At 40.2% G+C, this 26,731-nt stretch overlaps 1 protein-coding gene across 3 annotated transcripts in view; it reads right to left on the reverse strand.

Annotated features, from left to right (window-relative positions):
- Positions 1-3,048: 3,048 nt before the first annotated feature.
- LOC120236173 (X-linked inhibitor of apoptosis) overlaps positions 3,049-26,731 on the reverse strand; it is a 50,215-nt gene continuing 26,532 nt past the window's right edge. For all 3 annotated transcript variants that reach the window (XM_039238813.1, XM_039238815.1, XM_039238814.1), the window contains exons 2-7: positions 23,352-24,248; positions 22,165-22,264; positions 21,106-21,184; positions 20,407-20,449; positions 14,573-14,773; positions 3,049-6,508 (exon numbers count right to left, since the gene is read on the reverse strand). In XM_039238813.1, the coding sequence (XP_039094744.1) occupies positions 6,315-6,508; positions 14,573-14,773; positions 20,407-20,449; positions 21,106-21,184; positions 22,165-22,264; positions 23,352-24,213 (1,479 nt within the window). In that variant the 5' untranslated portion in view covers positions 24,214-24,248 and the 3' untranslated portion in view covers positions 3,049-6,314. The remainder of the gene's footprint in view (positions 6,509-14,572; positions 14,774-20,406; positions 20,450-21,105; positions 21,185-22,164; positions 22,265-23,351; positions 24,249-26,731) is intronic.

Below are 26,731 nucleotides of genomic sequence, written 5' to 3' on the forward strand. Positions count from 1 at the left end.
TAAGTAAGCTCCGTGCCCAACGTGAGGCTTAAACTCATGACCTCAAATCAAGAGTTGCATGCTCCACCGACTGAGCCAGCCAGGTGCCCCGGCCTACTAACTTTCAATAAGTACCACATTTATTCCATCATCTATAAGCAAACTACAATAGTGTGAGAACACAGTTTTGGGTTTTTTTTTTTTGTTTTTTTAAGATTTTAAAGTAATCTCTACGTGGGGCTTGAACTCACAAGCCCGAGACCAAGAGTCACAGGCTCTACCAACTGAGCCAGCCAGGCGCCCCAAGAACATAGTCTTAAAGTATTTTTATGTTTAGAGGGAGAGAGAGCGCACGCAAGGGTAGGGGGAGAAGGGCAGAGGGAGAGAGAATCCTAAGCAGGCTCCATGCTCAGCACAGAGCACGAAACAGGGCTCAATTCCAAGACCCTGGGGTCATGACCTGGCCCCAAATCAAGAATCAGATGCTCAATCGAAGGAGCCACTCAGGCGGTCCTCAAAGTATTTGTGTCAGTTCGGAGGGGGTTTATTTACATTAACCTTCAAAGAGGAGAAAGGGGGAATAAAGTTGCCTTTAATTCTTGTGTAGATATCTGTCCATTAAAATCTAGCAATAGTGGGGAGTTAAAAATTCAATGTTTGTAAAAAATGTCCTGGGGCGCCTGGGTGGCTTAGTCGGTTAAGCGTCCGACTTTCGCTTAGGTCATGATCTTGAAGTTCGTGGGTTCGGGCCCCACGTCGGGCTCTGTGCTGACTGCCAGCTCAGAGCCTGGAGCCGGCTTCAGATTCTGTGTCTCCCTCTCTCTCTGACCCTCCCCTGCTCACGCTGTCTCTTTCTCTCCTAGGAAAAAAAAAAAAAAGAAAAAGAAAAAAAAAAAGTCCTGATTACAGGAGAATTGACACAATGGCTAAGATTTGTCCTAGAATAAGCAAGCAAGCCAAGGAGGGAGAATGGGGGAATCCTAGATGAAACAAGACGGGCAAGGTATTGATATTTATTGAGACTGAATGAGCAGCATTGGGGGATTAGCTATACTGTCTATTTTTGTGTAAGTCTGAAAATTTCTGTAAGAGCTTTTTTTAAAAATTTGTTTTTGGGGGCACCTGGGTGGCTTAGTCGGTTGAGCGTCCGACTTTCGCTTAGGTCATGATCTCATGGTTCGTGGGTTCGAGCCCCGTGTCGGGCTCTGTGCTGACTGCCAGCTCAGAGCCTGGAGCCTGCTTCAGATTCTGTGTCTCCCTCTCTCTCTGACCCTCCCCTGCTCACGCTCTCTCTCTCCTAGAAATAAATAAAAAAATATTTTAAAAAAAAATTTGTTTTTGGTGTCCTCCCTGGGGCTTGAACTGTAGGACAAAGCTGTGAAAATTCACATCTTTATCAACATTCATTGAGAGTGTAGTTGACATATATGAAGAAAGGTAGACTGCATTTGAATGGTTTGTTCGAGATTCGTTATACTGACTATATATATTTATTATCCCTTGGGACAAACAGGCCAAACTTTGTGGGGGAGGGGGTGTCATTATAGTTCATATTTTTATACATCTTCAAAATGGGCTTTTCATGCACAGACAGAATTCTACACATCACTATGAAAATAGAGGTCTGTTTTCTTTTAACATGCCATGACTTGGTGTGTACCTTCATGCCTGGTCCAATTGGCAGAAGATACATGACAGCTGGGTTTCATGTGCCTGTTCTTAAGAAGGCTATTTTTTCTGAGAAAGTAAAATAAATACAAAGTAATAAGATATCATTTTAAAGAATAGTGCTTTATTGAATAAGTTTTATTCACAGAAAAATAAGCTTTAATCTATGGTGACTGCCAGATTATACAGTGGAAAGCAATTTTCTTAGTTTTCCATACCGATGGAAAGATTTCTACTAAATGAAAAAAGCCATAAAATTATATTCACAAATATAGCACTCTATCTCAAAACATTTCACATGATTATTCACAACACTAATACAATGACATAAGATCCTGTCATCCTGTCAGATTAAATATAACAGTAATGAAAAAATGCAAACTCTTCTAGTAAAAATTACATTAAAGCCTTTATTACAGCAAATCGAAAATGCAAATTTGTTACTAAGTATAGAGAATATGATAAAATATACTTATAGTAATTTTAAATGTTACATTAATGATACACAATAAGAATGTAGTAAATGCCAAAAAAACTATATGCATATCTGCAAACGTTAGTCATCAAAATAGAATCTTACCACCCAAAACATTAACGTAGTATTGTACAATTTGAAGATAAATGTATTTAAGATTGTCCTGTGGTATTAGTCATAAAGTGTCATTTAATATGTAGTGAAAGTTACGGTATAGAAGAAGAATTGAAAAAAATAAACATTGGAGACCTCCCAGGAGAGGTAACTTGAAGTTTTTCACCTTCAAACTATGTCCCAATCTGGGCTGCCACTAATTAGCTCTATAGCTTTGAGTAAATCACTTCACCTTTGAGCCTCAGTTGCCTCACCTGTGAAATGAGGGGGATGAATCAGATACTCTCTAAGGTCACTTCTAGCTCTGACACTCTATGATTCCATTAGGCCGCTAATGACATTCACATTGTGCTAAGTGTGTAAGAGTCAAATTGAAACTGATTATGAAGGTGGGAACAAGCCAGTTGCTTCTATTAGAAAAGCTCACCTGAACTTGATAAGAATAGTTTTTTCAAATTTTTTTAAAAAAGGAACTTAAATATTTTTAAGGACTTGACCTATTTATTATAATTTACATCTTAACTATGAGAAACACCAAAAAAGAGGAGTAAGAGTCACTGAAAGAGTATCATCTAAGTTGTAGCCCAGATTTCCAGAGTCAAGGCAAATTAACATTTGTACCTACACAGTCTCCCTGAACTCTCATAATTTTGTAAGATAGGTTATTATTGTTTCCCAGGTGAAGCAACAGCTCTTTTTTTTTAAAATCTTTTTAAAAAACGTTTACTTTTGAGAGAGAGAGAGAGAGGGAGGGAGAGAGAATGCAAGCAGGGAAGGGGCAGGGAGAGAGGGAGACAGAATCCCAAGTAGATTCCACAGTCAGTGGAGAGCCTGATGCCAGGCTTGAACCCACAAACCGTAAGATCACGCCCTGAGCCAAAATTGAACTGTGTGAGCCTAGCTTCCGGCGCCCCAGCTCTCCCCTTTTTAAAGCAGACTTGACTAAAAATAACTACCTCTGTCAAATATCCCCTCTTGTTTTCTTACTTCTCGAGGGGAAATGAAAAGCTGCCCGAGCCCTCCCATTCCTCCACCCTTGCGCTCCTAGCAGCCGGGGAATTAGGACACAACATGGCGACCTGGGCCTACGGAGTACAATACATGCAACTAATGCTGTGGTGGCAGTCTCCTTTCAGAGAGTTCAAAATTCCAGTTGTACCCACTAGAATGAAAACAGGAACAGAACCACCAAAATTTAAATAATGTAACAACAAAAACCAGAGATCATAATCCGCAGGGCCAAATCCTATTATACACACCCATGACACCCACCCTGGCCCTGGCCCACCTCAGCCCCTAGCCAAAAGGGAAAACGAACCCCCAAAACCCAAATCTATCAGGGAAGGCAATACAAAGCCATTAATTAATAAACTGGGGGTTTACTTTATAAACATTAAACCCATTTTTCAAAAACTAAAACAAGGCTTTTGATCAGCACACCAAATTATTATGAATAAAGACAACTACTTATTACAGAACGACTTGACTCTTCACATGACTAAAATGTAGTACAATAGGTGGGGACTTCGAAATCTTGAGCATGAACTTTAGAACCGAAAAGGAATGTCTACACGTAGATACGGAGAACTATTTTGGGAAAGGGGAGGCACAGATTTGGATCTGGTTATATTTGTGACCTTGCAAGTAATCATTTTTTTGCACAACCGGATGGAAAGGATCCAGTGCTTTTTATAGTGAGAACACAGACAAACATTGGTAAGTCTTAAAAAAATTTGATTAGAAGTTGGAGTGCCGAGTGATTTAAGAATCTGAAGCAACAGCATGTCTAAACAATTCTTAAAATAAACTTGTTAGCCACATCAGCTTCATGCATTACATTTCACAGCTCACAGGGAGAAAAAAGGTCTTTCTTCACTCTAAACATACAAGTTTTAAAAAGAAGAGTTTTAAATGAACTGAGGCTCCCAGAACAGGAAAAGCCTTATGTTAAAACAATTCAGTCCTTGGCCAAGAACTGGACTGAACTAACTACCTGACTCGGAACTGACACGTTCTGGAAACGCATTTAAAAAAATGTGAACACTTTTCTCCCCTTATAATTAAAATTCCAACCTTAGACTATATATGTAAAATTTAACTTAAAGAATATATAACTAAACCTAACTGGATGTGCAAAAGGTAAAAAAACAGAATGTACACAATAAAACAAGGGCAGGGCAGTCAGTTTTTAATTTCAAAAGCTCTCAACTGAAATTTGCAATGCTTTAAATGATTATCACTTAAAACTGTCGTCAACAGAGGTTAGGAGAACAGGACAGTACTTTTTCTCTTAGAAAATACAATGAAAATAGAATTTTTAAATTTCACTTTCCAATGTTTCTCCGCAGTAAAATGCCTCACTCACCTCTGTGACAGGCCAGTTTAAGAAATCTTATTAAGAAAACCCTGAGGGTTCTATGAAGCACTTTTCAACTTCCACTTTTTGGTCTATATTGACTCCTGTTCAAGTTTTATTTTCTTTTTAAGATTTAAGCAAGTATTCTCATAGTCCTCTCAAAATTTTATAACTTCCAAGAGATTTTAAGGATCTTGAGAGAACATTTCAGAAGTATCCACTACTATTACTAGTCAAGAAAACAAAACGATTTAGGTAAAGACTTGACATTCTGTCCTATATACATCTTAATTATCCTAACAGTAAAAACGCACATAAAATGTTAAGATACAAGACAATATGAGAACGTCAACACAGAAAGCTGCCACTCTAACTACAAGCAGTGTACAAACACGCGTCTACTTTTTCCTACATAAGCTGACAGATGTTTAAAATACTGGGTTAACAAAGATCTTTTAGTAAAGTGACTTAGGCAGGCTTAAACTAGCAAGGATTAAGGGTGAATCCTTACTAATTAATTGGAAGATCTGAGACATATTTTATATTTCATTTTACAAAATCAGGAATATTTATTTTGAAACAAGAGAAGAAGACATGGTCTACCTGTCTGAAAACTACCACTCAGAAATATTTTTCATCCACAAAGCAGGAAAACACATAAAACATTGAAGTTTCACATTGGCACCAAAAAGGTTAACTGCTCTGCCTTCTTGGATTAGAAAAACTAAAGCTGAGCAATAAGTAGTTTTGCAGGCGTTTGAACATGCCTAAGCCTTTAAATCAGTACAATACTTTCTACAAATTCTGATTACAAAAGTAATACACTTATAAAAAATTCAAACAGAACAAAATGAAAAAAATAGAAAGTGAAAGGCCCCTGCACCCCGCCCCCCCGGGACCCCCCCCATCCCCCATCAAGAGAAACCACATTTAACAGTCTGGTGCGTCATCTTTCCACATCTTTTGTTCTGTACAAATACAACACACACACACACACACACACACACACACACACACACACACACACTTTCATCTGGCTCATTCTATACACAGCGTTTTGCCACTTCATTTTACACTTAATGTATCTGATATCTTTCCACGTCAGTATGTGTTGGCTAAATGGAATTCTATCCTTAAATACCCTTTGGACAACAGCAAAATCGTTCTTTAGAAACACCCACCCAAGCACGTGTGTGTAATTTTAAAAGAGAATGGACAGAATCCTAAAACACAAAGACAAACGTCTAAAAATAATCTCTATCTTTCCACCAGTGGGGAACAGTTCATTCCTTTTTCACACAAAACAAATTATGTGATTGGGGAGATTAACTCTAATCTCCACGTTTACACAGAATGCTCCATTTGTTAAGCCTATATGAAAAGAATGAGAAATTCAGTTGATTAATTCACTTACACTTAGAAACCAAGTTGGTGTACTACAAATACACGCTGCGGTCAGTTATGATATGATGCTTAGACTCAATTTCAATTAAATAGCAGTAAAAAAAAAAAAAAGATATGTAAGATATGTAACATAGTTAATATACCCCCAAATCCAGAAATGCAAATTTGAGATTACAAACTAGAGCAGTGCAGTTTACATTCTGTCTACTTGGTAGCAAATGCTAATGGCATTCAATGCTGATTACTTAAAGTCAGTTCACATCACACACTCAATCAGGGTAATGAGAAGAACATAATGTGCCTAACTGTAGAGTTAGATTAAGACATAAAAATTTTTTGCTTGAATTTAATGATTGTGTAGCACATGGGACATTTGTCAACTGCTTCAGCACATTGTTTACAAGTGACCAGATGTCCGCAAGGAATAAAAACCATAGCAATATTTCTGTCCATACAGATTTTGCAAAGCTTCTCTTCCTGCAGGAGCCTTAGCTGCTCTTCGGCACTGATCTCTGCAAAAAGAGAAAACAAATGGGTTAATTTTAGACTTCCTTAGTTGCCGAGGTTGACTGAAACAACATGAAGCCCTACTGCGTGCCAGGCACCAATCGGGTGCCGGGACACAGGAGGACTCATACGGACACCAGCTCCCGAGCAGAGCAGCTGGCATGCCAGGGGGGGAAGGACGGGCGCTGAGGCTGTGGAGGGAAGCACGAAGTACGGAGTGATAAGTGCTATAATAAAGTTATGTGCAAAGGGCTCTGGGACAGGAGGAGAGGCCAAGTTCTTCTGTTCAGATGCACCCGGGAGGGCTTCCCGGGCTGGCGGCTGCACGCTGGGGGGATGGGTGAAGCAGACAAGTGGCATTTACACACGGCCGGCAACTCCCGCAGCAGAGAAGGCGGGTGAGGCGAGAGTGACGCACGGAAAGGGCATGGCTCACCCCGGAAACGGACAGATGCACATGGGTCTGAAGGACACTTCTGAGGTGAGACTAGATGAGTGGGGTGAGGAAAAAAGAGGAAACGGGGTTGATTTTAAGACTTCTAGTGTGGCTGGCAAGGGGACGGGGACGCCAAGAAGAAACCCAGAAGGAGGTGCTGGTTTGGCATTTTTCAAGTTATTTCTAAGATGTCTGCACGAGATCCGTACATAAAAATGTCACTGGACAGCCATGTTTTGAGGTCGGGAGAAGTTAGGGCTAAAGGCAGAGATCTGGGTGACATCAGCATACAGGTGGCTCTAAGGTACTTGCTTAGTTCAGCTTTTCACAGTAAACTAGGTTTTGTGAAACGTTAACAAATACGTCACAAAAATGTGTTTCGTGGTCATAGTTACTATAACGACACCAACCTCGGTGATGACAGCTGTTACCAGTAAAGCAACAGGTACTGCTGTGTGCTGGACACTACTCCAAAGGCAGAACGTATTTTGTCAATCTTTGTAATCTTTGGATACCAGTGGTTTCCAAATATGGCCTCACATGAGAATCACTTGCGACATTTAAAAAAAAAAATGTTCATTTTGAAACAGAGAGAGAGTGCTTGAGCAGGGGAAGAGCAGAGAGAAGGGGAGGGAGAGAGAATCCCAAGCAGGGCCCGTGCCACCAGCACAGAGCCCGACGTGTGGCTCGATCCCACAGAACTGTGAGATGATGACCTGAGCCGAAATCAAGAGTCTGACCCTTAACTGACTGTGCCACCCAGGCACCCACGGCTGTTCTGAACAACAGATTGCTAGGCTCCGTTCACTGCATCTAAAATTTCTGGGGTTGGTTTTATTTTTTATTTTGTTCTGAAATTACAGTATGCAAAAAGCAGCAGATACGGTTTTCTACAACAGCAATTTCTGGGCTTGCACACACTGGCAACTGGGAACCGCTGCTATGAAGTATAGGACACCACAGTATAGTGTATGTCTCCTCTTAGAAAGTCACAATGCATGTCCCTATTTAACTACAGAGCTCCCTTTCCACCATGTTCCTTTTAACATCCTGGGGAACACTATTTTGAAAACAAGTCTGGGAAACAGTGGTTCAGTTTTGGTCAACAAATATTTACTAAACACTTAACTAGGTTCTAGGGACTAGGGATATGATACAACAATTAACAAATATAAAGACCCCAGGTCCCTAATCGTTCAGAGACAAGAAACCCAAGTAGACAGGAAATTCTAAGAGAGTGTAACGATAAAGACCATTACAATGTGTTATCAAGAACACAGGGAAGGGGGGAGTGTGTGCTCCAGTGTGTGTGTGCGCACACATAGATGGAAGGTCTCCTGGAGGAAATGATACTTAAACTGGGTCCTGAGGAATGAGGAGTTAACTAGGGAAGAGAGGGAGAGGGCCCTGGGGGAAGGAGGTGGTGGAAGGAGAGCATTCTGGGCAGGGGGCATGGCGGAAGCCGGCTCCAGGGGGAGGGACAGAACCAGACGCGCAAGTGCCTGCCTAAGGCTTGGGAAGAGCCTCATAGGGAAACAGCATGACAGGAAGCTACAGGTTAAGGGACTCCATCATGGAGATCTGGCAACCCATGGGGCGCCTGCATGGCTTGGTCGGTTAAGTGTCCAACTCTTGATCTCGGCTCAGGGCATAATCTCACAGTTCGTGAGTTCGAGCGCCGCATCAGAGCGCCTGGGATTCTCTCTTTCTCTCTGCCCCTCCCCTGCTCATGCTGTCTCTCTCAAAATAAACAAACATTAAAAAAAAGAAAGATTTGGCAACCCATGTAAACGAGTTTGGACTTGTTCCTGAGGACCCTGGGAGCCAGTGAAGAGTCTTAACCTGGAGAGAGACAGGAGGAGATGTGCACTTTGGAGAGAGGTATGCCTGACTAGGGGTGGAGAGAAAGTATTAATCTCTTGTTTTTTTTAAATCTTTCTTCTTAAAATGCAACCTTGAAGGCATAATCAAACCTCTAAGCTCAAACATGGAATGCATTGGAGATCAGATCAAGCATCTGTCCTCAAGAAGCTTAGTCTAATGGGCAGGACAGAAAAGAAAACAATGTTACAAATGCTCTCACAGCAGGGAAAGTCAGGAGGAGGGAGTCCCCGAACTCTGCTTTGGGTATGTGGGGAAGCTTAATGCCTCTATGTGGAGCCAGGAAGGAGTTCACAAGATGGATTTAGGGGTGAGGACGGATGGGGACATGTTGTTTGACGGGGACAGACTTTCAGTTGTGTAGACAGAGTTATGGAGAGTGGTTGCACAACGTCAGTGTACTTAACACTATTGAACTGTATACTTAAACATTTAAAAAAATTTTTGAGTCTATTTATTTAGAGGGAGTACGTGAGCATGAGTGCGGGACAGGCAGAGAGAGAGAAGGGCAGGTTCTGTACTCCTCACAAGTGTGATGTGGGCTCAATCTACTGACCGTGAGATCATGACTTGAGCCGAAAGCAAGAGTTGGAGGCTTAACTGACTAAGCCACCCAAGCACTCCATAAAAAAATTTTAAAGGAACACTGGGGGCACCTGGGTGGCTCAGTCAGCTAAGCGTCAGACTCTGGCTCAGGCCATGACCTGACCTCTCGGTTCGAGTCCGAGCCCGCACAGGGCTCTCTGCTGTCAGCACAGAACCCGCTTCAGATCCTGTCCCCCTCGCTCACTCGCTCTTGCTCAAAAAATAAGGAAACTTGATTTTTATTCCCAACTATTTGAGTGACGTTGGGCAACAGCACAGCGACGCTTTAGTTTTCTCACTGAAGCAATGAAAGTTATACATGAGCTTTCAGGTTCATTTTGGTTCTGATGGTTTGTGATTCCATTTTACAGACCACAGGAGAATGAAATGTGAGGCCTACCAAACACTGTTATCATCAACTTTCTCTACCTTGTTTTTGGCCTTATGTATTTATGTACAGCCACTTAATTGAGATGGTTTTACCCCCTCAGACTAACAGTTTACCTCTGACAATTATTTCACTCAAGCCTGAAGGCAACTACTGGATTCTACATCCTTCAGTCTGGTGCCCTTCCCCTCCTACTTTCTACCAGGACCTCTTCTAGGTCAAGAGGTTCCTGGCACGTGAACTATGTAGACAATACCTAGGTAACTTTGGACAGTATTTGCTAATATTTTTACTACATTTAAAGCTTTCTAGAATACGGGACACCTGGCTAAGTCGGTGGAGCAACTCTTGATCTCGGGGTTGAGTTTGAGTCCCACGCTGGATGTAGAAACTACTTACAAAAATAAAATAAAAACTTAAAAAAAACATTTCTAGAATAAACCTACGTTCTTCATGTAACTATCAGAGCAGATCCATGTGGAAAGACAGACTGATAAGAAATATGTAAGGTATTTGGTTTTTATATACTGTAGTATGTACATAGATTAAAATAAGCACTTTAGAAGTAAAGGGCTTTATAGCACACTAAGTAAATCCTGAAAAAGAATGAAAGATACTACTTGGTACTAATTTTAGAAGACCATTGACTAGGCCATTCTCTGTCCCACAGCCATTGGGATAAAAGCTAGCACTGGACGCAGGATTTCTCGGCAAGCAACAGTAACAGTGTCGTTTTTCTAATAACTGCCACCTGCTCTACTTCAATTAGGCCGGCCTCCTATTTTGTATAGAATTAAAAGATTCCTAGTGCCAGTCTTTCCTCCTCAGCCTCTGAGAAGAGGAATGGGCAGCAGCCCCAGGGTGAGAAGACAGCCTGTGTCGGTGACCCGCCTGGCAATTCAGTGAGCCTAAGGAGAGGCAGACCGACGAATTCCAACTCGTGCCTCCGAGAGCTGCCCTCTGCGCAGCGCTCCTTCCCACACCATCCTAGCTCACAGTGTCAGTGGTGGTAAGAGGCACCCGGGCCTCCCGCTGGCTAGACGACAGACAGACTCTGTCCCTGTTCTCTTCCTACCGCACCCCACTCACTCATTCTGCAGCAATCAACACCTTCACGTATAAAAGCTAACACTTCACTGTCAAACTTGAGCTATGGTTAAGATGCAAGGAAAAATGATACAACCACTCGTATTTCTATTGCAGTAGAAAGATGACCGAGTCAGCGGTCCGTGTAACCATCCTCAAGACAAGTGGAGCTATTACAGGTAAATGCATCCTTAGGAAAAGAGTGGTAAGCTTTCTGCTGAGTGTTTTATATCAGCTGATCTAATTTTAAAAGCCATTAAAGTTATACTGTTTTTTGACTGATGTAATTATCTTAATAATGCTTTAGAAGAAGAAATAACTTATAGAGCAAAAGGATCTTTTTTTTTTTTTTTTTTAAGTAAGCTCTACATCCAATGTGGGGCTTGAACTCAGAACCCTGAGATCAAGAGTCACATGTGCTTCCAACTGAGCCAGGCAGGCGCCCTGAAAGGGTTGTTAATGAAAAAAAAATTAGTAAGTAAACTTTAAGGTTTATTAGCACTGGGAGAATTTTCAACCTTTGGGAGAGGTGGTTAAGAGCTCAGAGAAGAATGATTATTATTATTTTTATTTATTTAAAAGTGTTTTTTTATTTATTTTCAAGAGAGAGGGAGACAGAGAGTGAGCGGGGGAGGGGCAAAGAGCGAGAGAAACACCAAATCTGAAGCAGGCTCCAGGCGCTGAGCTGTCACCAGACCCTGATGTGGGGCTCAAACCCATGAACTGTGAGATCATGACTTGAGCTGAAGTTAGATGCTTAACCGACTGAGCCACCCAGGAACTCTTATTTTTTTTTATTTTTTAGAGACAGAGCACAAGCGGGGGACAGGGGTGGAGGGAGAGAGACAGTCCCAAGCAGGCCCCACGATCAGCGTGGAGCCCAATGCATGGCTCAATCCCATGACCCTGGGATCATGACCCGAGCGGAAATCAAGAGTTGGACGCTCAACCAACTAAGCCACCCAGGCACCCCTCAGAGATTAACAATGTAACTCAATACCCAAAATGTATTCACACCTCAAAGCTTTTCTTTAACCTTCAATGTTGCTGTCAAACACCAGAGTAGCTATCATCTTTAAAGAAGGAACCTGTATTTTTTATTTTAATTCAATGAGTGTATTATTTAATACACTTTCTAGGGGTGCCTGGCTGGCTCAGGTGGTAGAGAGTGTGACTCTTTAAAAATTTTTTTTAATGTTTTATTTATTTCTGAGAGACAGGGAGAGAGACAGCGTGAGCAGGGGAGGGTCAGAGAGAGAGGGAGACACAGAATCTGACGCAGACTCCAGGCTCTGAGCTGGCTGTCAGCACAGAGCCCAATGTGGGGCTCGAACCCACAAACCACGAGATCATGACCAGAGCCAAAGTCAGATGCTTAACCGACTGAGCCACCCAGGCGCCCCTAGACAGTGTAACTCTTGATGTCAGGGTTGTTGAGTCCAAGCCCCATGTTGGGAGTGGAGCCTACTTTTAAAAAACTTTAATATATTTTCTATATATGATTTTAAAAAATTTTTAATGTTTTTATTTATTGAGAGAGACAGAATGCTAGTGGGGGAGGGCAGAGAGAGAGGGAGACACAGACTCTGAAGCAGGCTCCAGGCTTTGTGCTGCTGACAGCACAGGGTTGAACCCATGAACAGTGAGATCATGCCCTGAGCCAAAGTCAGATGCTTAACTGATTGAGTCACCCATGCGCCCCAATACATATGATTTACAGTACTGGGTGCCACTCATTCAAGCTCTATTTAGTAATATAGCACTTTGATATGTTCACACCACAAGAAAAGTTGCAGAACACTCAAAATCTATTTCAACTACGAAACTTAAAGATTCTACACACAATGATAAAAGCCTTTCTTGTTCTTTATCTAAGCCAAAACACAAACCCACACTCTAAAAATTTTTTAAAGTATTTACTGTGGGGGGCGGGGAGGGAGCGCACACATACTATGCGGTGAGTACGAGCAGCAGAGGGGCAGAGAGAGGGAACCCCAAGCTCCACTCTGTCAGCAGGGCTCGACCTCATGAACCGTGAGATTATGACCTGAGCCAAAATCAGGTGCCCACACACTTAAAATTAATAAATCAGTGGCTCTTACTTGGATCCCAACTACGAGAAATCAACTGTTTAAATGTTTTAAGGGGGAAAATTAAAACCAACTGATTTTTAGATGATATTATAGAATTACTGGTAATTTTGTTAAAAGAGGTAACAGTATGTTATAGAATAATGTATATCCCCAAAATTCTTATTTTGAAGCCCCAAACTCCCAATGTGATGGTACTCACAGACTTGCCCTTTGGGAGGTAATTAAATTGAGATGAGGCCATGAGGGTGGGACCCCCTCATTATGGAATCAGTTTTCTTTTTCCTTCTTTTCCTTCCTTCCTTCATCTTTCCCTCCCTCCCTCCCTTTCTTTGTATGTATTTATTAAGTTTTATTCATTTATTTTGAGAGAGAGCATGAACAGGGTAGGGGCAGAAAAGGGGTGGGGGGAGAGAATTCCAAGCAGGCTCCACGCTGTCAGTGCAGAGCCTGACACAGGGCTTGATCTCATGAACCAAGAGATCATGACCTGAGCCGAAATCAAGAGTCGGATGCTTGGGGCGCCTGGGTGGCTCGGTTGGTTAAGTGTCCGACTTCGGCTCAGGTCATGATCTCACAATTCATGAGTTCAAGCCCTGTGTTGAGTCTGTGCTGATAGCTCAGAGACTGGAGCCTGCTTTGAAATCTATATCTCCTTCCCTCTCTGGCCCTCCCCCACTCATACTCTGTTTCTCTCTCTCTCTCAAAAACAAATAAAGGTTAAAAAAAATTAAGAGTTTGATGCTTAACCTACTGAGCCACTCAGGCACCCCTGTACGTATTTATTCTTAAAAGTAAACTCTATGCCCAATGTGGGGCTCAAACTCAGGACTCAGAGATGAAGAGTCACATGCTCTATTGACTGAGCCAACCAGGCATCCCATGGACTCAGTGTATTTATGAGAGTGTCAGAGACCAGAGTGCTCTCTTTCCTGGCCATGTGAGGACACAGAGAGAAGGCAGCCATCTACAAGGCTTACCTGAGCACAGTTTAAGTTACTGCTTAACACACAGTATTAAGATTATATTAAAAATGTCCATGGGGCGCCTGGGTGGCTTAGTCGGTTAAGCGTCCGACTTTCGCTTAGGTCATGATCTCGCGATTCGTGGGTTCGAGCCCCGCGTCAGGCTCTGTGCTGACTTCCAGCTCAGAGCCTGGAGCCTGTTTCAGAGTCTGTGACTCCCTCTCTCTCTGACCCTCCCCTGCTCACACTGTCTCTCTCTCTCTCCTAGAAATAAATAAAACATTAAAAAAAGTTTAAAAAAATGTCCTTATCTGTTAGATATATATTAAAATGATGTATGAGATGCCTGGAATTTTCTTTGAATACCACAGCAAAAAAAGTTGAGGAAGAAATGAAACAAGACTGGAAAACTGCTGATAATTATTGAATCTGGTTGATGGGTACATCAGGGTTTATTATATGGTTTTCTCCACTTTTGGGTATTTTTAAGTTTTTTATTAACAAAAGGTTTTTAAAAATGTTTATTTTGAGGGGGATGTGAGGAGGAGAAAAATGAATGGGCCACAAAGTCATCTAAGATGCTAGCCATAAGGCAGTGCTGTTAGGGGTTTCTTGCTTTTTAAAACAGCCATGCATACCTTTCTCCAATGAAGTCTGGCTTGATTCATCTTGTGTATTGTCTTTTTGAGCACTCACTAGATCTGTAACCAGAATCTCGAGTGATTTATAGTTGCTCCCAGATGTCTGAATTTTTTCCTCCATTACTTTCTTAATGTCTCTGAAATTGAATCCCATTCGTATAGCTTGCTGTACCATAGGATCTTGGAAGATGGAATCATCTGAAATAAAAATTGGTGAGAAAAAGGAATGTGGAGTTTAAATAATTATTTTCATTAATGCAACCCGACAGCAAAGTAGTTATAAAGAAACATTTAAGCAGCAAGCAAAACAAAAACAAAAACAAAAACCCCAAAATACAAACTAGCAAATCAAAGCAACTTTGGGAAGAAGAAGGAAATATTTAAGCACTGAAGAATCTTTCAGAATGTTGTAATAATTGAAAATACAGTATGTATTTTGTAGCACTATGAATTGAGCGTAGGTGCTTTAAATTTTTTTAATGTTTTTTATTTATTTCTGAGAGAGACAGAGTGAGCAGGGGAGGGTTAGAGAGAGAAGGAGACACAGAATCTGAAACAGGCTCCAGGCTCTGAGCAGTCAGCACCGAGCCCAATGCGGGGCTCGAGCCCACGAACCATGAGATCATGACCTGAGCCGAAGTTGGACGCTTAACCGACTTAGTCACCCAGGCACCCCGAGAGTGGGTGCTTTAAAGACCAAAGAAACAGTGCACGATTAGGTAAAAGAAGAAAAAGTTAAGTGCTTCAAAAATCAGAACTTTTTTCAAACCAGCTGTACTCAGTAACAACTAACCTAAGTACTTAAAGAGTGGAGGTCTTTCCCTTGTCACTAGCAATTATTTTGGAAAATCATGGGAAATACAGGGAAGTCCCAGTCTGTGACCTTGAATGTGTGAGTTTCCTATCTCTGAGACTTAGTTTCTGTAGCCGAAGGGGGTGAACTAGATAAGGCAACAAAGTGAACAGAAATTCACTTGAATGGTACTCAAAGTAGAAATACAGGTTATGTAGGGACCTGCTAAAAAAGGCTTACACCCTCTGATTCATCAATTCCACTCGAGTAGTAAAAATAACTACAAAGTCCACCAAAGACATGCATAAAAATATTCTTAGCAGTGTCATTTATAACAGCCTCAAACTGGAAACAACTAAATGTCTATCACCAGGTGAATGGATTAAGTAACTTGTGGTATATTCAAACACTACACAGCAAGAAGGAAAAGCGAACTACTGTCACAGACAATATGGACAAATCTCACAGATAAGATGAATTAAACGTCATCAGAACGATGAACTAGTAAGAAGGAATACACTGTATGATTACATTTACAAGATGTTCAAATCTAACCTATGGTAATAGAGGTCAGAACATAACTTGGGGGTAGATATTGATTGGGAAGGGGTTCGAAGGAGTTTGGGCACAGTGGAAATGTTCTATTATCTTGATTTGGCTGACGACGACACAGATATATGCATATTAAAATTCACTGAGTTGGGGGCGCCTGGGTGGCTTAGTCGGTTAAGCGTCCGACTTTCACTTAGGTCATGATCTCGCGGTTCGTGGGTTCGAGCCCCGCGTCGGGCTCTGTGCTGACTGCCGGCTCAGAGCCTGGAGCCTGTTTCAATCTGTGACTCCCTCTCTCTTTAACCCTCCCCTGCTGACGCTGTCTCTCTCTCTCTCCTAGAAATAAAACATTAAAAAAAATAATAAAAAATAAAATAAAAAATAAAATTCACTGAGTTGAATACTTAAGATTGGTCTATTTTAAGCATTTTATTGTATGTATATTATACTTCAACAAATGTTTTTAATTTTTAAATTTTTAAAAAATTTATCTGTATTGAGAGCAAGTACATGTGCAAGTGAGCAGGGGGAAGGGCAGAGAGAGAGGGAGACAGAATCCCAAGCAGGCTCTGTGACAGCACAGAGCCTGAGGCAGGGCTCGAACCCACGAACTGTGAGATCATGACCTGAGCTGAAATCAAGAGTCAGATGCTTAACCAACTGAGCCACCCAGGCGCCCCTCAATAAATGTTTTTTAAAAAGAGGAGCTGGAAAAGGATTTGATTATAAGAACGATTACATGGTAAATAACAAAAGAAGTAGGAAAGTAACTTAAGATTTGTTTGATAAAGAAAAATTCTGTCGGGAGGTTATAATGTAGATAAAAGACCATTTATGAGACTACTAAAGCATCTGGATGAGAAATAAGGGCAGAAAGTAGGGCAGAACCAGTGGATTTTAGACAATATTAAAAAGGTTGAATTCATCAGACCTGGTGGTTAATTAAATGTAGAGGGATTAAGGAAAGCAAAGAGCTTAAAACGACTCAAATTACTGGGCGACTCTGTGAACTGTGGAACTATGAACCAACTTGGGGGTGGGGGGAAGAGCAGGACTGGATTCCGTCAGAGTGGTTTTTAGAAATGCTGAATTTGAGCTGATTTTGAGATTTTTAGGTGGAGATGTCCAGAGGTCAGCTGGGCATCACTCTTTCCTGGTTCTACTATCTGGTTGTTTTTTTTCCCCCAGCGTGCTTTGTTGGCTCCTTCTGCTCACCTGATTAGACACTGGTGGTTCCCTTCCCATCCCCTCATCGACACCCCATTTTTAACAATCTCTCTGGATGCTTCCCCCTACCACAATTTTACCCTTATTTATGTAAGTTCCGGGTTTTAATACCCACCTACTTGAATATCCTGTAGGTATCTTAAGGTCACCTTGCTAAAAACTAAAAACAGAGACAATAGGATATGAAAAATAATTAAAAGGACCCCCCCACCTTGCAGATATATAAAAATTAACTCAAAATGGATCAAAGACCTGAATGTAAGAGCTAAAGTCATAAAATTCTTTTTATTTTTTAATAAATTTTTATTTTATTTATTTTTTTTTTTTGAGAGAGAGACAACATGAGCAGGGAAGAGGCAGAGAGAAAGGGAGACATAGAATCTGAAGCAGGCTCCAGGCTCTGAGCTGTCAGCACAGAACCTAGCATGGGGCTCGAAGCCACAAACTGCAAGATCATGACCTGAGCCGAAATCAGATGTCTTTTAACTGACTGGACTGCCCAGGCACCCCCAAAACCATAAAATTCTTAAAAGAAAACATAGATGACCTTGGATTAGGCAATGGTTTCTTAGATAAAACACTAAAAGCATAAGCAACAAAAAATAGATCAACTGGATTTTATCACAATTAAAAATGTATATGCTTCAAAAGACATGAGCTAGAAAGTGAAAAGGTAACCCAAAGAACGAGTGAAAATATTTGTAAACCATATATCTGACAAGGGACTTATATATAACAAAGTAGAATATGTAAAGAAAGAATTCTTACAACTCAATAACAAAAAGATAAATATGACAATACTTGAAAAATGGGCAAAGGCAATGAACAGACATTTCTTCAAAGAAGACCTACAAATGGCCAATAAGCACAGGAAAGGATGCCCAACATCATCAGCCATCAGGGAAATGCAAATCAAAACCACAATAAGATACCACTTCACAAACCCACTAGGATGGCTGTAATAAAAAGACACACAATAACAAGTGTTAACAAGGATGCGGAGAAACAAACTGGAACCCTTATACAGTGCCAGTGGGAATGTAAAATGGTGCAGCCACTTTGGAAAACTGGCCGTTTATCAAAAGGCTAACTGCAGAGTTACTACATGACCCAGCAATTTCCATTCATATATACTCAAGAGAATTCAAAACCCTATTTCCATACAGAAATTTGCACACAAATGTTCATAGTGGCATCAGCATCATTCTTAAAATCCAAGGAGTGGAAACCCAAATGTCTACCAACTGACAAATGGGTACACATTCATGGTATTATCCATACCAAGGAATATTTTTCCACCATAAAGAAGGAAGTACTCATATAGGAGTACCACAATGTGGATGAACCTCAAAGCCATAAACTATGATTCCATTCATATGAAACGTCCAGGGTAGGTAAATCCAGAGAGACAAGAAGTAAATTCGGAGTTGTTTGGGTCTGAGGGTGAAGGCACAGCAAAGGGAAGTGACTGCTAATGGGTATAGGGTTTCTTTTTGGGGTTATGATAATGTTGTGCAGCAATTAAATAGTTGTGATGGTTCCACAACCTTCTGAATATGCAAAAAACCACGAAAGCATACAGTTTATAAGGGTCAAATTTTTGCTGTATGAATTACATTTCAATTTAAAAACATCAATCTTGGGGCGCCTGGGTGGCTCAGTCGGTTAAGCGTCCGACTTTCGCTTAGGTCATGATCTCGCGGTTCGTGGGTTCGAGCCCCGCGTCGGGCTCTGTGCTGACTGCCAGCTCAGAGCCTGGAGCCTGTTTCACTCTGTGACTCCCTCTCTCTCTGACCCTCCCCTGCTCACGCTGTCTCTCTCTCTCCTAGAAATAAATAAAAAATTTAAAAAAAAAAAAAAAAAAAAAAAAATAAAAACATCAATCCTAAGCCAGAGCAAGAGTCTCATTAGTCATAAAAAACATAGTATGTGTTGTTAAGGGTGATTATCACTAAGAAATACAGAATCTTTGTTTCAGGATAATTTGAAAAATGTAGGCTGGAATAAATGAATTCTTAAACTTTATTTTTTATGCTCATTACAAAACCTGTATCAAACATTATCAAAATGGCTTTCCTTCTAAAGCATATTGACGAATGTACATAGATTTCTCTTGCCTTGTAACCCTTAAGATACTAGATGATGCTGTAAGGAGTGGGGAATCAGCAGGCATTCTCAATTAAACTTTCTACTATTTTTGAAACACGCCGCCCAAGTTGAGAATAAGAGCTACAGTGTGATGTAGGTTTCAGAAGACCTCGTTTACAGTCCTAGATCCACTGACGATTTGTAAGGTAACTGTGGACAGGACACTTAACCTCCTTGACTCTGTTTCTTCATCTGAAAAGTGGGGATAACAATATCATCTTTTCTTAACACAGTATCTTTCTGGGTTTTAAAGATGCTTACAATGAGTAAATAATCTTTTAGATAAAACCTCTACCTCTCTGTAAGGTAATAAGAGATACACCAAACCGTGCCCTTCTGTGAAGAAACTGGGGAAGGCAGAAAGATGGCATGGGATAAGGAAGCAGGTAGGGCTGACTGTGGTGATGGCACATCAGCAGAGCACTGGATTTATGATCCTGGCAAACTAAAGAAGCACCAGGCACAAAAATACACTTCACTCTTCCCTTCATGACTTTAACAGAAATGGCAATGGACAGCCTATAGCTTGCTTCTCCTGAACTTGGAAAAGCTAACTGTCCAACTTCCATATGAATGTTCTTCTTTAAAGTTTTATTTTATTTTTAATTTTTTAGTATAACTTATATAAAATATATACTTATATAATGCATGATTTAGTATAATTTTTAATTTTCCAGTATAATTAATATAGTGTTATATTAATCACATGAATGTTCTTAATATAGAAATATCTTGACTTAAATTTATAGGCACTTCACTAATTCTTAATTTTTAACAATCTCATCTCAAACACACCTTGATTACCTTGAAAGAAAAAGCTTGTATTTCCACCCTATAAATAACAACTATAATAAATTGGTGACGACAGGGTTCCTGGGTGGCTCAGTCAGTTAAGCATCCGACTTTGGCTCAGGTCATGATCTCACAGTTCGTCAGTTCAAGCCCCACATTGGGCTCTGTGCTGACAGCTCAGAGCCTGGAGGCTGCTTCGAATTCTGTGTCTCCTGCTCTCTCTCTGCCTCTCCTCTGCTTGCGCTCTCTCTCTCAAAAATAAACATTAGAAAAATAAATTGGCAATGAAATTAAAAGTATATTTAATAAGGATATTTACCAATTCTTTTGGTTAATGATGATATTTTTTCAGCAGTTCTCACCTAAAATAGAAATATGGATTTTAAGTTAGAATTCTTTTTGGTAAAGGCAATTACCTCAATTTGAAAAGTTACGTTAATCATGAATTTATAAATTGGTTTTATTCCAATGTTCACAAGAGGCATAAGCTGATGAAGCTAGAAGTTAAAAGATCATTTAACCCAATCCATTCATTTTACAGACAAGAAGTTGAGACTCAGGAACATTAAACAACTTGATGGAGGCAACAGAGTTCATGGTGGAGCCGTAATGGCAACTCTGCCCCCTCCTCCCCGAGTCCATGGCCGTTCCCTCATGGTGCCAATACCTTGGCCACCCCAGGCCGCACCATCAATTAGACACCATTTTGAGATTTAAAATGTTGTCCTATGCAAAGTTTAAAACAATTAGAATATAAAACATATTACATAAAAGTCTAATTTCAGAAAGCTGAGGGATTAAGTATTTTAGTGCTTACAGCGATAGTTAAATCAGCTCAGGGGGAGTCTCCTCACAAGTCGGCTTCAGAGTAAGAATAAAAAAATTCTTCAAGATCTCCCCTTTAAAGCTCACCATACACTATTAATTTAAAATACCATACTGTGAATTTTACACCAAGAAATCATTGCAAAAGAAATTACATAGTATTTAAAAATATATATTCTACAATATGACTTACCATAGAGTCCTCAAGTGAATGGGTTAAATGAATATTGGTTACATATTCTTGTCCCTTCTCTTCTAACAGATATTTACACCTAAACAATTAAAAGAACGTTAACTTTGGTAGCTGATAAATTAGTAAAGTAGAAGTAAAGATATAATCTCCATTATCTTAATTCCATTAACTTGCTTTTGGTACTTCTAAGAAGGAGCAAAATACAATGTTATTCAATTCCCTATCAACTGTCATTTTAAGGTTAAAAAATGTTCCCTTTGTTATGCGGCTTCGCTAATCTTAGTGAGGCAAAAATATCACCTATTAAATTATCACCTTAACATTTAAAATTTTTTTTTCAAACAGTTAATCTTAAATTTTATTTACAGGATTTTTGAAGGAATTCTTTAGACTTTCAACCTTTCCTCCTAAGGCTTTTTAAGGTTAAGATTTATTTTCAAACAACTGCTCTGAAGTTTTACATTGTACTATTTTGCAGGCCAAAAATTCACATCATTTATATATATATGTATTTTATTTTTAAAGAAGATGCCAAAGAGATGTTTAGTGTATGTCGCTATCATTCTAAGATGCCATTGATTATAAGAAGCATGATTATTTTAAGTACCACCACTGTCAATTCGATTATGACCCACCACCAGATGTGTCCTCATTTCAGAAATCTGCAAACATGAACAACTTTGTCTTAGAATCACTGAGACTGAGTAACATCAGCTAGAGGAGGTGATGGATTCCTAAGGAAACTCCTTGACGGAAAGGGCTCTCTCGTGCCCATCCACAAGAACAAAAGTATGTATTTGTAATCTGGCGTTTAGAAATAAAATCATCTGAATGCCACAGATACAATATACAAGCAATGAATGCTTTCTTTGGTCACCAGAGAAGGCTCAGGACTTTTTTTTTTTCCCTATAAAGTAGGTGACCCCATTTTTATAAAACCTGGTGTGAATTTCAAGCCATGGTGAGGGCAAAAATAGTTGAGGTGAAAAGTTATTCAAGATTTTCCCACTGCAAAGTGTCTAACTTGCCCGTTCCTGAATAAACATTTAAATACCTTACCCTGGATACCACTTAGCATGTTGTTCCCAAGGGTCTTCACTGGGCTTCCAATCAGTGAGCCCTCCTCCACAGTAGAAGCATTTCACTTTGTCACCTTCCCCTACGAAAAGACACAGGTAAAACTACATGTGTTTGTGCAATCAAAAGCTTACACAAAAATACTCCTTTTAACTCTAGGAAATTAACCATTTCTAAATACATGAAGGTTGCATGGCTTCAAAGAAGACATTCAAATTCACATTTAAGTAACAGACACAGCTGTCTGAGGAGGAAATACACACTAAATGCACTGAATTAATCTGAGGTATTTTACAGAAGACAAAAATAAAACTGCGCAATTTTTATGTGAAAAATTACAACTGTTACCTTCTCTCTAGCACATCACTTGAGGCCATCCATACTACACTTCTTCAAACTGTAACTTTAACAATAAATCTCAGCATGATGAAATTACAAAGTAAGTTTCTCTACGGGTTACACCTATAGGACACTAAAGAAACCTTCGTGATTTCTACAGAATACTATGTAAATAAAACATTGAAGTAACTGGTATTTTGTATTTGAGCACTGTTCAATCCTAAAGTAAATGGGTCAGACACATAAGGGTCTAACTTTTTGCATATTCCTGGAAGCAATATCACACTAATGGCCCTTCCTGACAAGTTTACAAGAGTCCATTTGAGAAGTGCTTATTTGAAGCAGTAAGGCATCATACAGGGCAGCTTCCAAATACGTAACCTATACATAAAAGGCAGATACTAATTTTACTATCAGCCACACTAAACGGTCTAACATTACCTCTTTTTATGAGGCGTAGAAAGAATGCAATGAAATATATGTACTGAGCACACAGAGTAGGTGCTCAATAAATTTACAGTTGGCATTGCTGTCAGACCCATTCTTCTCTCGGGGATAGCTATCAGCTTTTGTAGGTCATCCTTCTCCAAAAACCAAACACATAAAGGGAAAGCTGACTCACAATATGGTGGTCTCTTTCACATAAATGTAGTGCTTACACTGCAGATTCAATGTAAGGGCTCACAGATTTAATGCTGATATAAACCATCATGCCAGCCTACACCTAAATATTTACCAGTCTAGGGAGCTACAGCAATCGATTTACTTCTTTTGGAGCCCTGAGACAGTTGGAAAGTTATTTAACGGACTGGTTTTATGATGACGTTTACCTAAAGCATAAAATCCAGCTCTTGCAAGCTGCTCCTTGTCAATGGAGTACATCCACGTCCCAAAAGTGACGATCCGTGCTTCATAATCTGCCATGGATGGATTTCTCGGAGCATTTGTTGAAATGGGGAAACTCCTATCAGATTCACTTCGAACATTGATATTCCGGCCCAAAACAAAGAAGCAATTAGGAAAGTGTCGCCTGTGTTCTGACCACGCCCGATCGCAAGGTTCCCAATTTTTCAGTTTTCCACCACAGCAAAAGCACTGCACTTGATCATCAACACCCGTGTAGTAGAGTCCGGCGCTAGCTAACTCTCTCGGGGTCAGGTGGGCATAGTCTGGCCAGTTCTGAAAGGACTTTAATCTAGCTTCCTCACTATACATGGCAGGGTTCCTCGGGTAGATGGTGTCTGATAGATCTACGACCTGTCCAGTTCTCAAAAGATAGTCTGCGTGGGTCTCGGATGGCCTGTCTACAACAAAGTGATTTCTGTTCCCCAGATAGTTTTCAGCTTTATACTGACCATTCTGGATACCAGGATTTGTCGGTTGCCCGACATTATTTTCAAAATAAAAGCCGTTGATAAATCTGCAATTTGGGGATACTTTCCGGTGTCTTCCAACCGCGGAGTCTCCGTACTGCCATCGATCTACTGCCGCGCGGCAGCTGAAGCAGCGCACGGTGTCCCCTTCACCAGTGTACAGAAAACCCGCTCGTGCCAGCGTTGATGCCGAAACAGGACTACTGCTTGGGAAATTAGCGAAAGTCTTTAATCTATTACACTCTTCTACAAATTCTTCATCCTTATTGAGATCTGCAGGTACACAAGGTTTAGAGGCTTCACAACTATTAAAAGTCATCTTCTCCTCTTGAAAATAGGACTTGTCCACCTTTCCTAAAAAGAGAACATTACATTAAGAAATCCAAAATGTGAGACATAGGCAATATAATTTTGATATTAGAAGCTAACAAATTACCTACTGATGACATAAAAGTAATTACACAATCTCTAAGAAACATTTTAATTCTAAATATTAGAGTTCTACACTGCCACATGATTCAAGTTACAAAGTAAAAGCCAGCATTTTTTGTTTTTTACAGGAAAGTAATATTTAAGTGGGGAGAATATAACTATTTATTTTTAATTGCTTATTTTACATAAATACAGAAACGATGTGATGCAGAATATGTTAAAATTATTAACCATGTAAAACCATTAATTAGGAAAAACATAAAAGCATAAAATATGCAGATTCTTAAACTCCCTGCATAATTGTTAAAATGGATCATTGTATATTCAAGGCATCAAAGTTCAGTATTTAGAATTTTAAAAAACCCTGTATGTTCAGAATGTTAATAAATTAATTTTTAATATTTCTTTACTTCCCTGGAAGGTAAAAGATATTTGAGTTTTATTCACAATATTGGTTACAATATGTCCTTGAGGAGCATCACATGTTTCTAGGGGCGCCTGGGTAGCTTAGTCGGTTAAGTGTCTGACTTCAGCTCAGGTCATGAACTCACAGTTCATGGGTTCGAGCCCCATGTCGGGCTCTGTGCTGACAGCTCAGAGCCTGGAGCCTGCTTTGGATTCGGTTTCTCCCTCTCTCTCTGACCCTTCCCCTCTAGTGCTTTCTTGGTCTCTCTCAAAAAGAAATAAAACATTAAAAAAATTTTTTTTAATATCAAATGTTTCTGATTTTCATGCATATGAAAATGGACTCTTCTAGTCCATTTTTGGTTGGAATTGGATCATTTCAGATGCATGTATTACTGCCCTCTAGAGGGTAGCTTACGAGAGATTCTAAGTATGTGTAGACCTTAATTGCAGTTACTTTTGCCATCAAATTGCTGGTCAAGAAACAGTCTGTTCAAATGGAAGAGGAGTACTAGTGTAACCTCATTAAAGTTGCCAAATTATAGCTGTGTAACATTTAGCCCAGAAAAAAATCCTAAAAGGAACTAGCTGGGTTATGAGAAGGGTGGCCAAATAATTTATCCTCCAAACCTGGAAACTCTGAAACTGAAAAAAAAGTTCCAAAAATTACACTGAGACAACAGGCATAAATCAGGGCTGCCCCAGGTAACTCTGGTTCTCCAGAATCTTGCACGGCTCCTAATACTGTGCTCAGTATATGCTTGGCAAAAATTTTTTTATAAAAAGAACAGACACGATAATTTTTTTTAAGTTTGAGAGAGAGTAAGAGAGCATATAGGTACAAGGGTGGGGACAGAGAGAGAAGGATAGAGAAGGAGAATCCCATGCAGGCTCTGTACTGTCAGCATAGAGCCCAACACAGGGCTCAAACTCACAGAACCGTGAGATCATAACCTGAGCCGAAGTCAAGGGTCAGACATTTAACTGACTGAGCCACCCAGGTACCCTGGGACATGGTGATTCTGTCTCTACTACGTATGTGCATTAATTGATTTCTTGGGAAGAATTAAAAGCCCTGGCATTATGCTGGCACTGTATGTCTTGGAACATCATCTCAGAGTCATGTTCAACACAAGGCTTCTGTTTTGCAGGCTGGCAATAAACTTCAATCTCCCTTGGCCTTGTCAATTTACAATCATATTAACTCCTATATACTGCAAAAGTTCAGATATATCTGCAAGGAACAATTTTTGGAAGACAGTCTCCATGATTTTTCATTATTGTTTCCCAGATGTCTGAAAACATTTTGATACTAGCTTTAAGACCCCTTGTTGAATCAGAATAAGCTGGATGACAAAAATCAAGATTCAAAGAAACCAAAGCTGGCTGATAGGCTGAGATGAAGTTTAATAGGGATATTAAACATTACATTCTGACTTTTATTTTTTTTAATGTTTTATTTATTTTTGAGGGAGAGACAGAGAGAGAGAGACAGCATGATCAGGGGAGGGTCAGAGAGAAAAGGAGACACAGAATCCGAAGACAAGCTCCAGGCTCTGAGCTAGCTGTCAGCACAGAGCCTGATGCAGGGCTTGAACCCACGAACCGTGAGATCATAACCTAAGCCGAAGTCGGACGCTCAACTGACTGAACCACCCAGGTGCCCCTACATTCTGACTTTTTAAATCTGTTGCACAACTAAAGGAAAATGGAAACTTGGTTTGGAAAGAAGTCATGTGAAGGCAACCCTCTAGATTAAAATCTTGGGATTTTAGTTAAAAATTCATCTTGAGGGGTGCCTGGTTGGCTCAGTCAGTAGAGCATGTGACTCGATCTCAGGGTCATGAGATCAAGCCCCATGTTGGGCACAGAGCTTATGTCAGGGAAAAAAAAATCCACTACATGAGCCAATATTACATGGCTGCTTTAAAAAAGAAAATAAAAAAAACCCTTAAAGGTCCCAAAGTGCAATGCCAATACAAGAATGAACAGTCACAACA

Source organism: Hyaena hyaena, unplaced genomic scaffold (genome assembly GCF_003009895.1).
Source record: "Hyaena hyaena isolate Hyena2069 unplaced genomic scaffold, ASM300989v1 scaffold_147, whole genome shotgun sequence".
Taxonomy (NCBI): domain Eukaryota; kingdom Metazoa; phylum Chordata; class Mammalia; order Carnivora; family Hyaenidae; genus Hyaena; species Hyaena hyaena.